Here is a 16,172-nt window from a genome sequence, read left to right on the forward strand (position 1 = left end):
TCTTCTCTTTCCTTTAGAGACAATCCACATTTGGTTTGAGATATTTATTGCACACCCACAAAATTGTTTCCTCTTACTGTACATATTTTAGATTCTAGCTTTGCAAAGTATTTTATACAAAGTAAACAAAAGTAAGCGCAAAGGCGACTTAAGTGTAAAGGCATTTCAAAAAAGCTTATTGCATTAAATACAGAAACAGCATTAAGTTAGCAAATAAAGCCATTGAAATATACTTCATCAGTTAGGCATCTATTAATATATATGCCTCACTCTTCTTCTGCCAACACCCTGATTTTCTCCAAAGCGATTGTGTAAGGGATGGCTTAGTACAAAAATAAGGAGAATTAAATAATCTTTGGTAAAAAATAGTCTAGGCCAAATTAAACTTACTGGAAAAAATATAGTTGTTCAAAAATACATTCTGAAGATGCTTTTGCATAGACTTTCATGGATTTCCAAAAATATTACGCAGTGTATTCATGTAACATGGTTTAAACATGTTGGCAATATGAATACCTCTGTTCTGACGATTTCAATTACAAAATGCAATTTGTACATTGATATAGAGTGCCCCAGGAATGAGTCATAAAATATGGAAATACAATAGGATTTCAGCACCTGCGGTTCCCTCATCTGGAAATCAATGTTTGTTTTTTAAATGTGCCTTTGGCTCCTGAAATAAGGTCTGTGGTCAACAAGTGTTTAAGAGACCAGATTTGTCAGTAAATTCCCAACTTGTGAACTTTTTATGTGTCTTAAAAAGGCAGTTGCTAACAAGTGGCTAAATTAGACTACAGATCGTCATCATGCTGAGCCATGCCGAACACGGCTTTACAGCTTAGTTTTGGGGGGCACATTAACTCATGCAACCGCAGAGTAGTTGGTTTGTAGCCTAACAGTACCCTTTTACTTTAGCAAATTTCATTTGGGCCCCGAGAATCCTGAAAAAGGAAATGATTGTGAAGATTATCTCGCTGAATAAAAGTATCGTAAATGTTTGTTTGCCACAGAGCTTATTTTCTACAATAATCTTAAATGCAATGGCAGAAAAAACAAAACTTTTTGACAAAGAACCTGCACCAAGATAACTTCTGCTTTAGCCTACAGAAAAATGTCATCCCAGGGGCACACCATTTACCCTCATTTATATAAAGTGTCCAATGAGAATATATAAACAAATCTTAATTTAAATCATACATATTTATGACAATAATGCAATTATGTCCATAACTTCGAAATTCCAGTGTTAGTAGCAAACTCAAACTGCATTCAACTTCAGCACAGTTACAATCCATTTGCTGAAAGGAGAACTCTGCTGCCAGTAAGCTGCTGCTGCCTCCCAAACTGGTCTCTTAAACCAAAACTGGGACTACAGTCACATCCTTCATATCCTAAGCTGACTAATGAGGTTAGAAAGGGAAGTAACACTTTCCCTCAGTTTGGAGTCTTCCTCCTCTCCCAGTGACACTCCAGCCAAGCGCATGGAACCGTTTGCTCCCATGATGCACGGCAAGCTGAGGAACACCTCGGCTCCTATGCCACCCCAACCCTAAAGAAAAGACAACGCAGATGAACCTATGACATTTACTATAATCAAATTTCATTGATAACATCCTTTAAAAATGCATGAACATGTCAAGCACTGATGCTACTGACTTCTAACAATTAATTAAAACAGAACAGGTAATGAGGATTTGCTATTTTTTGATTTGGTAGTTCTACCTGAGCCAGTGTGGAGACGGAGTGAGTCTTCTTCAGATCTGTCAGGATACTGTTTGTGATGTCAGCGATGGACAGACCTACAGACCACGACCGCTGGCCACGATTCTTCATCATCTCAAGCGCTCTACAACCACAGAGACATTTGTACTTATTAAACTTTAAATTTTGATGCAAAGAGACTGGTAAAGATTGATCAACAAGAGGCACCTGCATTGCTATCTTTTCTAACTCCATCTAGATCTAAACTTCAACTGTGCCCACAATTTCAGATCCAGTTGATTAATCCACAAATTCTCAAAATCCTTCACTCGGGGTCACACTTATCCATGCCAGTACCTGTCTAACAATGGTTTGGTAGTGTTGGATGCTGCTGCGATCTCTGTCTGCATGCCAGAGCTCAGCCCAGTGTTACTCATCACAGCAACTGCAAAACAAAAACAGTGTCTTTGAGTTCTTCTGAAAGCACTTTATAAGTAAAATGTATTATTAGTATTATTATTATAATACAAGCTCAATCATATGCACCAAAGGTTCTTTTACGAGTCTGTAGAATGGAAAGACCACATGAGAGATAGAGCAGTATTTCTCATATGACACTGATTTTTTTTTTTAACCATGAAATGTTATTGTATACAATTAAATAAGGATCTATAATTTTCTGTCATTGAGTATATAACTTCACTCTTAAAGAAAAGAAAGCAGACTCACTGCCAGTTGCAGTGTCTTATTTTGATTTGCAGACTTTGTAAACATTGAATATAAAAACGATGCATAAAAATTAGTTAAATGAAAACGTTACCGCCTTTTATTTAGAAAACCCACAGTTTTAACGTCTAGTTGTATTTGTTTACAAGGCAGAATACAGACTGTATATGAGGCAGGCCCATATATACAGTACAACAGCACTGGGACTTTTAACTCTTCGTGTATCACTCCGCTTCACGGCTGTTTCAAACCTTTAATCAGGCAAACAATGTGATGTCGTACTGCTGGAGGCCTGTGTGTCCCTCTGGCAGGAAAAAAAAGAAAAAGAAGAGGACCGAGGCTGCTACTGAAACTTTTAAACCGTCTTCCGTCACGTTTATTGTTTTATTAGTTATCAAGTTAGCGAAAACAGGACGCTCGGTTACATTAATGGTAGCGGTGTTCTTCAGCGAGTGGACTTTTCTATAGACGTGTGGAAAAACTTATCCGTACCGTTGTTTTTAGCTAAACTGCCTCAGTATAGCTAGCTGGCTAACCCCTTTTAAACCCGGCGCGGGGATGTTTGAGAGCCGGTTGCCCGGCAGGGAGCTGGAGGTGGCGGAGACCGCAGTAAGTCAAGAGAGACACACAATATACAATAACAGTCTGCTACAGTTAACAGACTCTTATTTCACTGGAAACACGCAGATAATTGTTCATGATACTAATATAAGCAGCTGGTCTGTGCGTAACATGCAGACCTAGCTAACACAAAGTAGGGGAAAAGTTCTGTGTTGCTAGGCAACAGCCATCGCTTCCAGTTTGTGACAGCGGAGCCAAAAAAATCATTGTATGGAAAAAAAAATCATAATCTGTTGTCGCTTATTACTGTTAAGTAATGTAAACTAGTCCTTTTATTTTTCCGTTGATCCTTAAAAAGTCTTAAAAAGGATTAAATTAATCAATCTTAAAGTACGCCCTCAGTGACAGTGATTGAATGACTTAAATTCATCTTTCAGAAGTCTTAAAAATGCTCATACACGCTGAATAGGATCCACTGAATTGTGTTTGTGTTGCAATTGCATTGTAAAATCACAAAGTAATTGGTAACTCTCATTTTTTGTTAAATAATGCAAGAAAAGTCCTCCTTTAATTCATCATGGTTGGATCTGAAGCAGTGTAATCTCACATGCAGAGCGAGAAACTCAAATTTGCCAAGAAGACCCACAAGAAATGCCTGATTTTTTCCCACTTTTGATGGTAAACCAAATGAACTTATAATTCATAAAAAGTGTTAATTTCATTCATTGTCCATGTTTTCTACTACAAAAGGGGTGTTTTTTTTGACATTTGTCATATATAATCTAACTTCTTCACTGTGAAAAAAAACTTGTTTTATATAGCAAACATTTTGGCAAAATAAAATTCTTTCTGAGCGGCATTAAAAATATCTTAAAAGTCTTAAATCTAGCTCACTCTAAGCTGCAGGAACCCTGTAATGAATAATTTTTGTTGAACTGTTGTATAAAAGCAATATCGTACTAGAAGTCGTGCTGATGTACAGTATATCATCACGGCTGTGATTCAGTCGTAGTGGCCAAGTGCTCAAGATAATCACAACATCACCCCCTCTCGTGTGATATTGCTTAAACAACACATTACAAGGCAGATGGACACATATGAAAAGAGAAGAAGTGAGCTGGGAATGGAGATAGATTAATGTGACACAAGCTCTTGTCTTTCTGGCTCACCTTTGTTATCTGAAAGTTCTCCAATGACCCAAGCTGGTTTGTGAATGTTCAGGTTAATATCCAGGATGTGACTAAGTCGCTCTGAGTCCAGATTACACCCTGCTCCTATCACCCGTGTTGGAGGCAGGCAACTCTGCCTCCAGGCAACATGTGTCATGATGTCCACTGGCATTGGATGAAAAAAAAAAGTTAAGAATACAAATGGGTTAATGAGAAGAGTGGACCTATCCCTAAAAGGAGTGTCTTTTCCTTGATCACCAACCTGGTTGTGAAGCAATGATCATCACTGCGTTAGGGCTGAGACGGGCCAGATTTGGGATGATTCCTCTGTACAAGTCCACGTTAGTCTGAACCACACTCACGTACGACTGCTCGCCGCTCCATGCATTCGCAGTCACCACGACAACCCTGGAGCCTGCAGAGGCTGACAAATCTGACAAAGGAGAGTCACCAGTAGTTAACTCCTGCACACACCTTAAAACACACCTTGAAGATAGGCAGCCAAAGCTTAAAGTATGGGTCTTCAACAAGGGGGCTACTGTGCTGGAGGGGGTGTTTTAAAAAAAATATAAATAAATAAATAAATATGGCTGAAAGTACATTAAAATTGATTCAACTTATTATAATAAAGATAGATCAACAAATTAATAAAAAAGTAATAGACAAGAAAGAAATAATTCACAGTACACAACACCGATGAAACACAAGCTGTCACCCACAAATCCATGTCAAATGAATCCATGATGTATAAATATATACAGTGTTGATTATTTTAATAGCTTAGTATTGTATCCACCATATAAAGATACTTTATAAGGCCGCACTACATCCAGTTTAATATGCAACTAAATTTTATATATCTTTATATCAGCTAAGGGCGTCTTGGTCTGAAAAATGTTTAAGACCGCTGGGTTGATGCATTGTTGTCTCTAGCTATAAACACTGTGGTAACTCCATTAATATAAATTGATGCATTGTTTTCTGTTATCCTCCAACAGGTCAAAGGTCAGGCTCCACTACAGAGCAGCGGCTGGTTAGGATTCAGTGAATGCTTGCTGTCATAGAGGTGAGTCATCAAGGACAGTCTCCCTAAGTACAATGCCAGCTCGCTTCCTTCAAAACAATTTAACATCAGTGATGACTCAGTCAAGAGGGATCTCTAACATGACTGTGTGACAGTGGAGAAATTGACATACCTCTGGATACCTCAACCTTAGGTAGACTGAAGATCTCTAGATCCATGCTGCCACCCTTAGTGGAACTCTCAGCGACGTCAATGAAAACAAGTTTGTCCACTTTACACTGGATACATTTTTTTTTTTAAAAAAAGAACAAAAGAAAAAATTACTGTAAGGATTAGAATTTTTTAATTACAAATTTTAACCCAGAATGGACAAAGTATTATATATATATATATATATTGGGCGGGCTAGACAGACAGGTTTTACCGAAGTGAGAAAAAGCTGTACAAATTACTGTGACTTAGAAATTTAACTGATTATTTTAATGGTTTGGGTTTTTTTTTGGTGTCTCCTCTCTATTTCGATGCAAACGTTGCCATAATTTATTAATTGTTACATTTGTTTGCTAAACAGTTAATTGCTCTTTTTCTGACAAAGAAGTAGTAGTAATAGTAGAGGATAAAATATAACATATCAATCAAAACAAAACCCCTGACATGTAGTTTACCTTTGATACAATGCTCATTACTGATGCCATCCCTAAATCTCCTCCCCCGATAACTGAAACTTTGTAGTTTGGTCGATCATGCCTGCTTCCACCTAAAATAGACATGAGTTAAGAGAACAATAGCACACAATTATCTGATTATCGATCATCAACAGCAAAGCTACATACCGACTGAAGTACCATCATTGATCTGTAGATTTGAAACAAAAGCCAGGAGCTCATGGGGGTCTTTATTGTCTGCTGTGGTCTTCGAGGACAGCGGAGGATCCTCCTCAAACTTGACAATCATCTCTTTCAGAAGACCCACCACAGATGACTTAGGCTGTTACAGAGGAAAAAATAAATAAATGAATAACACACTGAAGCAAGAATGATGAGTACACTTAAGAAACTCTTTAATGCAATTTTAAATTTCACCCATAAAGTATAAAATCTTACATAATCCCAGTTGTGCAGGCTCGGCAGGTGGATCCGTCCTCCTCCATCAACATGCTTGCCCTCTCTGATGACCATGTTAGGGGTCGGTCTCAGGAGGCATATGGGAGGTGTGAAGGGGAATGAGTCCAACAGCCATAGCTGAACGGGGAAGTTGTAGGAGCGGCCTTAAGATAGAGAAGCTGGCGTCAGTACGTAATCATAAAATCACTCACATGATCAGTCATTTTCTCCCAGTCTGAGTTTTTGGACATTTCTGGTATCAGAGGTCAGCCTTACCTCCATACTGGACGGGGATGTTCCCGATTAGTTTCAAGAGGTCTTTTTGGGTGCTGTCACTAAATGCTGAAATTGAACAACAGTAGCAAGTCATCAGCAACAAAAGGGATGTGATGTATGTAGAGGTGTACAAAAGATGATGAATGAAGAAATACTTACTGTATGTGCCCGTGACTGGTTTCATCCCGGGGTAAATCCGATGGATTTTCTGCAGCTCCTCAATTGCAACATCATGGAATTTGTACTAATGTACGGGAAGAAAAAGACATGTAAATACTGTACAAATGTCTGCATATGAAGGGTGGGAAAAACAATAGTACAGCATAGTATTGTTATATTTTTACGTGCCAATATCATGTCATTACATTGATACCAAGTATTGAGTTTTTTCTTATATAAATTATTAATAATACAAATAAAATATTAAACTTATGGTAGCATGCTAGAATAACAAAATACATTTAATCCACAAAACAGATAGATTTTGCTGCAATAACAATGACTGAACTTGGATAAACACAGTGGGATGCCAATATCCGATATGTTGATATATAACAACTAATTTGGCCAATAATCGATACTGATATATACAATTTTTCCCTACATAATTTAAGTGATCATCAAGTCTCGCTTTTACTGTGTTTTTTTCTTATGTAATCCCCTGGTAATCACCAACATTTTGATTAGTAAGTGTAATTTATTACATACCTACACATTATTACAAACATTTTTTCTCAGAATTGTAACTGTTGAGTTACATTTATTTTGTCATTTCATTACTGTAACTAGTTACATGTAACTTAGTTAATCTCCAACACTGATGATTCATTGTCATTACTATTAATGTTTTCAGTTTCCTTTGACTTCAACATCAAAATGAAGATTCATCAATCAGCCAAGGCTCAGTAATAATACACAATCACAGTCGTGAGGGGTTCAGTAGATCATTCAGGACTTTATTATGTTGCTTCTCATCACACATTCAGGAGAGCTGCCCTGGACACTGCTTCGACACCAAGACTAACCAGCAACAGCGAAAGTACATGTTTTGTTTTGGCACATGGCTGCTTTTCAGTGGTAAAGCTGACAGAGAGGCTAAAAAAATAGCTTTCAATGGCTAACCTTCAGTCAATTCAGTACCTTCCTCCGGCTGTAAGTTTATGAAGCACTGAGGGGGCAAACGGCCCATGGCAGTGATTTTGAGTTAATCGCAGCCATTCATCACTCGGTTTGTTTTGAAAAAAATGCCTGCTAGAAGCTGGTTTCGTCTTATGTTATGTCATACTTCCTTGTTGTTTCTCCAGGACATGACTAGTAACAGAGCTGGTTCAGCCAGTTGGTGAGGGCTGGCACCAGCATACATGGACTAGCCTGCTATGCTAACCGGCATTGACACGTAAACAGTTTAAATATAAAACACTTTTCGAAGCTGGTCAATCGGTACATGACTAACCTTGGAGAGGATCCGCTGTATTTTCTCTGAGCTGAGTTCCATCTATTGAAGTACAACACAAAAAAATCACGTCTCTCTGTGGTTTTACCCTCCAGTAGGCTGACTTCAACTTTAGCTGTGAAAATAAACTTCCGCAAACTTTCAGGAGTAGCTAAGCGCAACGAAAGACCCCTCCTACTTGATGCATCATCTACGGCAAGCCAAGAAGGGAGAAAAGGCTTTAAAGCTGATGCTGTTCCACACAAGCTCGAGCAGGAATACTCAATTTGACAGGAGGCCAGGGGCCAGTCGCAGCCACCCTATACACGTTTAAATGTTAGGACATTTTAATTTTAGCACATTAGGAACTTGGTGAGGAACTGTGTCGGGGGTTGCAGGGATTCTCCACTGGCACTTTTTTTTTGATAAACAAGCTCTATTTTGATGCTGTTTTATGCACTCTGACACCTTATGTATACTAAAAGTACAAAAACAATTTTAAGGTTAGATTTGGCCTGCAGGCCGTAAATTGAGTATCACTGCTCTATGGCTACAAACATCAAAAAACCTAATATATTGCGCAATATATAGCGAATAGGTAGCATGTAGTTAGGACTTTCCATGCTCTGTATATATTACCAAGATTGTCATAATATTTGATGTAAAACAATTAAATAAAACCCTTAAATAACTAATTTCTTAAATTCCTGTTAGGAGAAACACACAGCACATCAAGGGGTTATGTTTTCTGTATGTTCAATTGCATTTACAATCAGTTTGCTTGGAAAAATATGCAACAACTTCTGCTGAAAAATAGCATTTTATCAACACTTGACATTGTATGTCATAGTCTAAAAAAATCACACTCTTCCATATTTATAGTTCTCTTTGCAGCTCAGTTCCTCTTAAGAAATATGGGCTGTTGACAGTGTAAACCCTGCACTCAGTGGGGGAAATAAATAATATAACAGGGGAAATGTGAGAAGTTTTCGTCAACTAATGCCTGAATGATTTGTGCATATTCTGTCTTAGACTTTTGTCAAGTTGACTTCAAGTTCATCTCTTTTTCTCTGGAGCCAACATGTGTCACTTCACTCAGTTTTAGTCCGAACATAAGGAGAGAAGCAAAAAAAAAAGTAACAGAGGCCAATGTGGACACAGTCACTGGGCTTCATGTGTTAAGATGGCAGACCCCGTGGCCCACCTTTCAGGAGACATAGGTGTTATTCAGCTCAATAACAATGTTTATTTCAGTTCTTTTTTGTCCTCTTGGCATTTTTCCTTCGAAACTCCTCTTCTTCTCTTCTCTCCTCCTCCAGGTCTTCCTGCACAGCCATTTTCAGGCTAAAGTAGCAAAACACACGCATACAGAATAAAAACATTATATAAAAGGGAATAAATATTGCAGCTGTCATTACAAAAAGTGCATACACACATATAAATAAAAAAATAAAATAAATATATATATATATATATATATATATATATATATATATAGAGAGAGAGAGAGAGAGAGAGAGTTGAGGTTTATTTTCACATTACCTCCTTGCCTCCTCTTTCTGCAAGTCTTTCCAGCTGCTCTCCATAAATTTAAGTGCATAGTCACTTTCATCTTTGTATCTAGGAGGTGTAAAAGCAAAAAAAGGTCTTTTCATATAGTATTTACAATACATTGAAATAAACCGTAATAGAATACACGAAGACACCACTCACTTGTTTCTGTCATAGCCAAAAATTTCCTTAATGTGCCTGGAAACATCGTCTTGATCATCACCTCCGTCATCAATAAAATCGTCCATTTCTGAGTCATACTCGTCTTCCTCATCCTCTAATTTCCTCTTGTATGCAGAGGTGATAGGTGGCAACATTGGACCTGTATAACAAGCAAAGAATTTTTCAATATAAATTTTGGCTATTGACCATATGCTAAACATAATTAGACTGTATTAAATGGACATTTGGACTAAGGTAGGAAATGTTTAAAACTAGCAAGTGTGTGATTTGAGAATCATTGTTTACCAAAGTCGATTTCATGGTACGAGGTTGACATTGAAATAATGTTTTGTTTATCCATTTTAGAAAGATAGCCGCTCTCTGACGCACGAATAATGACAAAGGCCGCTGAGTGTTGCTGACACACTTCATTCATTTAGACAAACAAACCCTTTGCCCTGTAATACTGCTTGTGTTGTTTGCAAAAAAAAGATTTGACTCATTCACTTATGATGTTCATTGTAGTGTGTTACCAATGGCATTTAAAAAAAACTGCATTAATGGCACACAATATTAATGAAGTCATTAACTTCAAATTATGTTTTCACATGCACAGTAAGCCTTCAGGTTTGTGGTTTATTTGCTGCAGAGTGCCCATCAAATATGTTGCTATGGGAGAATGCAGATCATACAGTGAAGGTAATATTATCTGGTAGTATCAAGTGATTTCTGTAAAACAAAAAGTTGCTGTGCCCGACAACGTGCTTGAGCATGACCATAAACGTATATGCTCTCTTCAACGTAGCTCTGGTTGAGAGCATGAACCACATAGGCAACTAGAGAAGAGCATACTTTGATCAGAAAGTCTCTTTTCCCTACCAACTAGACTGCTTTAAATGCTATGTCATTTCAGTTTCAGCAGTATTACTGTAAATGTCTGCTTCATCCAAGCCTTGACACATGCTGTATTGAAATGTGTCGTATAACCTGTTACTAAATTGTGAACTCAAAGTCAACAATTTATAAGTCCAGTTCACTGGTAATAAGGGAATCCTTGATCACATTTTTATGGCTTCGGATCCAATCCGAGTTATTTAATATTGACAATCTGCAGATAGAATCCTGATCCTACACTTTTGTTTTCATAGATAATGCACAGTCCACAATTTAAGAAGGCGTCTTTAAAGTTATCTAAAAAAAAATACCCAAATCAAAGCTGCTCTTTGATGTTATTTTATTAATTAGCCTTTTATTATTACTTATTTATTTTACAAAATAAAGTATAAAATGACAAACCCTCCCTTTATTTTTTTTGGCCTCCTTGCTGTCTCAAAGGAATGTCGCCTCCCCTTTTATAGTGTGTTTGATGCTGCATTGCCTGAATGATCTCCACATCTGCACGTCTGCACATCTTTTGGGGGCAGATTACCCTTCAATAATACATAAGCCATGTTGGCTTTTTGCTAATGGGGCTCACATATATGCAGTGGCAAGTGGTGAGAGAGGTTGTAGTAAACTTGGCACCACTGTCTGTACCTCCTCGGAGCAAGGCGGAAAAACACAGCAAAAGGCACAACGTGAGACTCTCACACCGAGCTAAAATGACAAGTGCTCATAATTTCGATAAATAATGTAAACAAACAGTCTCATACTGCGTTTTTTGGGTTTGTTTGGGGTTTTTTTTTATGGTGTGTGGTGTTTGGCGGCAGGCAAGGCTCAGCCGCTACTCTTAAGTTTAGCAAAGCGGAGAAGCGGCTGAGTGGAGCAGAGGCGACGAAAGGCTGCGCTCTGCGTTGCTGTGCATAACAGTAAAAACAGCTGCATGGAAACTGACATAAAACAAGGGATCAGATGGTCTAGTCGCTAAATATTCCCAACCCTGATCAGTAAAAAATGCCTTGATCAGCCCCAAATCCGATGTTTTATCCTAATGGTAATATCACACCATTATATTCCCTCTGGTTCTTACCTGGTGGTCTGTTCATCATGGGTCTCTGTGGCACTCCTGGTCTGGAAGGCATTCCTGGTCTAGGAGGCATTCCTGGTCTAGGAGGCATTCCTGGTCTAGGTGCCATCCCAGGTCTCTGTGGCACGCCTGGTCGAGGAGGGCCTCCTGGTCTGGGTCCACCAAAATTCTTGGATGAAATGGTTTCTGATACCACAGTGCACTTGGGTCTTCCAGGTCCTGATCCGATGCTGCCGGTTGGTCGTCCAGGCACTGGTCCTCCATTACCAGGCCGACCAGGACCACTCCCTGGAGGTCGGGCTCCGCCACCTTTATGTTGACCCTGTGGGCCACTCGCACCGGGCCTGGCCTGTGGGACACCACCAGCTTTTGCCTGTAGTGTGCCCCCCGGCCTCGACTGAGGTTGGCTCCCTGATGAAGGTCTCATCACTGAAATACCGCTCGACTTTACGACAGAATTCATACCAGGCCTTAGTGGTTCTCCCCTTCCAGACTTGTGGCCTCCAACTATAGGTCCCTGCCTCGATGAGCTACCCTGGCTGGGCCTGGTCTGTTGGGTGCTCCCATGTTGTGATCTTTGGCCTGTTACAGCTGTTCCAGGAGCTTTGGTCCCAGGAGTACCCGAAGCTCTTGATGCGCTTTCTTTTTTAAGGATAAGGTCACTTGAGGTGCTGGATTTGTGGCTAGATGAGGGCTTGAGGCCCCCTTGTTTGGCTGAAACCTGAGAAGATGTGGCTTTCGAAGGAATTTTACTGTTCATGGCACCAGATGAACCAGACAAGCTTGTCTTGGGTCTGTCTCTATCATTAATGGACATCTTAGGTCGTTCCCTTTCCTTGTCGCTTACAGAGGACTTGGAAGAAGAGCGGCCTTTATCACTAGTCGGTGTTGGATGTAACTTCTTTACTGACCCACTGGGCAAACTTGGCTTTTCCACAGATGTCTTCTGTGGTTTGTAATTCTTCTGATCTTTCTCTGAAGTGTTTTTCTTTATTGAACTAGAACTTGGCTGAGGCTTGCTGTCTCTTTCTCTCTGTTTCTTAGCCTTGCGTTCCATCTCCAATTCTCTTAGCTCTTCAGCTGTTCGAAGCCTCTCTTCTTTTTTCACTAACTTGGCTTTTACCTCGACTGGTTCATGCTGCTTCTTCTCTGCCAATTTGAGTAACTCTGCAAAGTTCATGGGAGGTGGAGGGGGCTTGGGTGGCCCACTAGATTTTTTAGAGGAAGGCTTGCTGCTGCTACTCCCACTAAAACCAGTGTTTTTCCCTGGTCGCAGCAGTTCTGGCTCTGGCTCTGGCTCTGAATCTGTCTGTTCATACTCGTAATTATCCTCATCATCCTCTGGGTCAATTATGTTATTCTTAAACCTGTCATCATTCATCGACTTTTCTTCCTGCATTTCTAGTTTTGATTTCCTCTTTTTAGGAACATCAACCACTGGGATGCCGTTGTAACCTTTGAAATTGTCCTTAGTTCTGGAAGCCATGGCTCGTGCTTTACGGTCCGACTTCAACTCAACCCTCTTGGCCAGTAGCTCCTGCTTCTGTTTTTTCATTTCAATTTCTGGAAAAAAAGAAGATAAACATTTGAATAATCAATGAGGAGAGTATTCTGTACAGTGAGTATATGACCATCAAATCCACATCATCTACCCAGTGGTGGAAGAATTATTCAGATAATTTACTTATGTAAAAGTACTAATACCACAGTGTAAGTAAGTATATTTAGGATAAAAAATACTTAAAGTGTTAATAGTAAAAGTACCCACAGAAAACAAATAATTATTAAAAAATATATTTTTTAAAAAAACAAACTAAAAATAATATTGGCAATTCATTTTCTGTCAGTTTACTGATTAATCAACTTATCATTGCAGCTGTACTTGTATACATTTTTTGGTTATTTAATTTATAACATAACATCACATTTTATGAATTCTTACGATTTTTACATAAAAATCTTAATCTGTAAAGTAATTCAAGTGAATGTAATGATGAAAAAAGTTAAAGTATAAAGAGACATGAAAAGTAAATACTCGGATATGGTACAAGTTCCTCAAATTAGTATGTAAGTACAGTACTTGAGTAAATGTATTCAGTTAAACTTCATCACTGTTTAATTTAATCAATGGTACCTTTCTTTATCATGTCACTGCGTTTCTTCTTCAAAAGTGCCTGCACAGCAGCAGCACTTACGCCTTTCGACCTCGGGTCCTTTTTGGGTGGTCCGGCTTGTAAACTGTATCTCTTCTGCTAAAAGAATGACAAATAATACAGGAAAATTCACAGCTTATTCAATATGTAGCAGTTACACCGCTTTCTGTGTTCTCTACAGGAGCCCAAATATCTGTTTTATAAGGAGACAAGATGTTATTTGTCAGATATATTGGTCTAAAGATCACTATTGATTGTAAATATAAAACGTGACACAAGGGTGGTAGTTAGCAGATAGCTACATTATCAGATCCCTCAGACAGATGAGCTGGCATTTGTGAGCTCACAAGGTTGGCCACAGATCCCCATTTCACTGTTTGGCCTGAGTAAATTGAGTGTCTCTGACTTACCTGTACACTGCTGACGCCCTGATTTTGCGAGGCGATGTCCAATATATTATCAAAGTCCATCATTTTGGGAGCAGGTGATGGAAGCTCGCTGTTTGAAATTAGGCAAGATTCAACCAGGAGAGCTAAAGCTAACTGTTAGCGTTTAGCTTGCAAGGCAGGTAAGTTAGCCTGGGATTTTGCGTTACCAAACGGCACTTATATAGCTATTAAGAAAACACTTTATCAAACATGATCCATGGGAAGAAAGACGGTATGTTTAACCGCTAACGCTACTTTACTCCACCGGCTTCCGTTAGCTCATGCTAGCGACGTTAGCATTAGCTAGCCTTACAAACGTTGGCAACAGTTAGCCAAACATGAAGCCTGACAGACGAACTTTTGTGCTGCTATAACACACCAAACTAAGGCCAGATCCATCAAAATATCCGTACAAATAAATCCGTCTGAGAGAAATGCATTAATAACTCAGCCATAAGGTTGAGTGTTGGTAGAGACTAATAGATAGCAACTACCGCTGAAATACAGCTAACAGCTGACAGCTCCATGCTAACAGCGAGAAAGACAGGATTAAAGGGTCCAAAGAAACATCTGAGGAAGTGAGAAGACTCACTGCTACGTGTTTCCGTCTTTGCGGGATTACAAAGAGTAAATCAATAAATTACTCCGGAATGGACTACATTATCATGAAAAATAATATTTGGACTAAAACAATGACCGATAAGTGACGGGGTGTTTATATGAGTGTCAAAACTAAGATTGTGGCATAAATTATACAATCGCTGTTTAAATAACTGTCTCCAGTGGAGTTTTAATATTTGCATTTTAAATATTTGTATGGATTTGCGAGATGAGAATGGTCTCATAAAATTGTCTCTGAACGAGTAAAAGTAGGCTATTAAGATGGTGACCATAGGCTGCATGTACAGTCTGTATAGTGTGGACAACAGAGGACTATATGTTTAGTCGATGATGGTGGCACTTGATTTTCTCTCTTATTTTATTTGGAATAATCCTAGATCTAGTTTGTAAAAATGTAACATGAGTAAAAATTCGTATTATCTTTGATAAAAATGTTTAGCATGTGAAAATACTGCGATGCATTTGACACACGCCCAAAAAACAAAAACATGATTTATTTTTTCATGAATTCAAGTACAATGAAGTGTGGGGGGAAAGACGAATAAATAATAAGAATCAATTCTTTCTTTTTAAATTAGATAAGTCCTTGCTAAAACATGCAGAACGACTGCACTGTTAAATATACTTTCACAATATATTACTGGGCAAATCAATTTGGTACTTTCAAACTAAGACCAAAAATTAAAAAGACTGGCGATCATCAGTGAATGTTTATGTCCGACAGATTAAAAACTAAGGGCTTTTTGTCGATTTACACTTATTCACTGTAGATTCACGTTAATCCGCTCCCTACTAAAAAATGTGTTCCACATTTTACGTGTGACTGGCACGTCTGCCTTTCGTGTCTTTACGCAACGCCCGTCCAAAAAATATTTTTGACACTTGTAGACCACATGATGTCGCTACCACTGTGGCTATTCCTCACACATCAGCAATTCACCCAAATGCTTGCTATATTAGTCTGAGGCAATTCATAAAACACCAATACTAGAACTGTTACAACTACATGGTTTCATTTGGCTGGAAAGGCTAGGCCTAAAATTAGCTCTCCTATACTGTAACAGTACTTACTGAGGCTATAAGTAAAAAAAAGTCTGCATTCCAAATTATACTTAAGCAAAGGTGCAGAAACATTATTAAATGTAGCAGGCCTATATTTACCAAAAGTAAGTTCATAGCAATCATTGGACAGAACTTGGAATAGGGAATAATTTTAATGTATTATGTTACCTCATAATAGCACCCACAAAACAGAACATTTTAAATGCAGCCAGTAGATACTAATTTCAAATATTTTGT

At 38.6% G+C, this 16,172-nt stretch overlaps 2 protein-coding genes across 4 annotated transcripts; both read right to left on the reverse strand.

The window, feature by feature from the left end:
* Positions 1-29: 29 nt before the first annotated feature.
* Positions 30-8,470, reverse strand: uevld (UEV and lactate/malate dehyrogenase domains). Of its 2 annotated transcripts, none has more exons than XM_042496417.1 (12): positions 8,014-8,470; positions 6,720-6,804; positions 6,561-6,626; positions 6,285-6,448; positions 6,027-6,168; positions 5,847-5,938; positions 5,354-5,459; positions 4,420-4,590; positions 4,158-4,322; positions 2,059-2,146; positions 1,723-1,846; positions 30-1,549 (listed from the first exon to the last, which is right to left on the reverse strand). In XM_042496417.1, exons 1-12 carry the CDS (start codon positions 8,053-8,055, stop codon positions 1,385-1,387), a joined length of 1,410 nt encoding a protein of 469 aa, XP_042352351.1. In that variant the 5' UTR covers positions 8,056-8,470; the 3' UTR covers positions 30-1,384. The 2 variants fall into 2 exon arrangements, with proteins under 2 accessions (XP_042352351.1, XP_042352350.1); XM_042496416.1 differs by having other exon boundaries at positions 6,015-6,168.
* A 748-nt stretch (positions 8,471-9,218) lies between these two features.
* On the reverse strand, positions 9,219-14,809 carry spty2d1 (SPT2 chromatin protein domain containing 1). Of its 2 annotated transcripts, none has more exons than XM_042496419.1 (6): positions 14,235-14,809; positions 13,806-13,920; positions 11,675-13,234; positions 9,706-9,865; positions 9,535-9,612; positions 9,219-9,336 (listed from the first exon to the last, which is right to left on the reverse strand). In XM_042496419.1, exons 1-6 carry the CDS (start codon positions 14,295-14,297, stop codon positions 9,243-9,245), a joined length of 2,070 nt encoding a protein of 689 aa, XP_042352353.1. In that variant the 5' UTR covers positions 14,298-14,809; the 3' UTR covers positions 9,219-9,242. The 2 variants fall into 2 exon arrangements, with proteins under 2 accessions (XP_042352353.1, XP_042352352.1); XM_042496418.1 differs by having other exon boundaries at positions 13,806-13,923.
* Positions 14,810-16,172: the final 1,363 nt, after the last annotated feature.

This window comes from Plectropomus leopardus, chromosome 11 (assembly GCF_008729295.1).
Source record: "Plectropomus leopardus isolate mb chromosome 11, YSFRI_Pleo_2.0, whole genome shotgun sequence".
Taxonomy (NCBI): Eukaryota; Metazoa; Chordata; class Actinopteri; order Perciformes; family Serranidae; genus Plectropomus; species Plectropomus leopardus.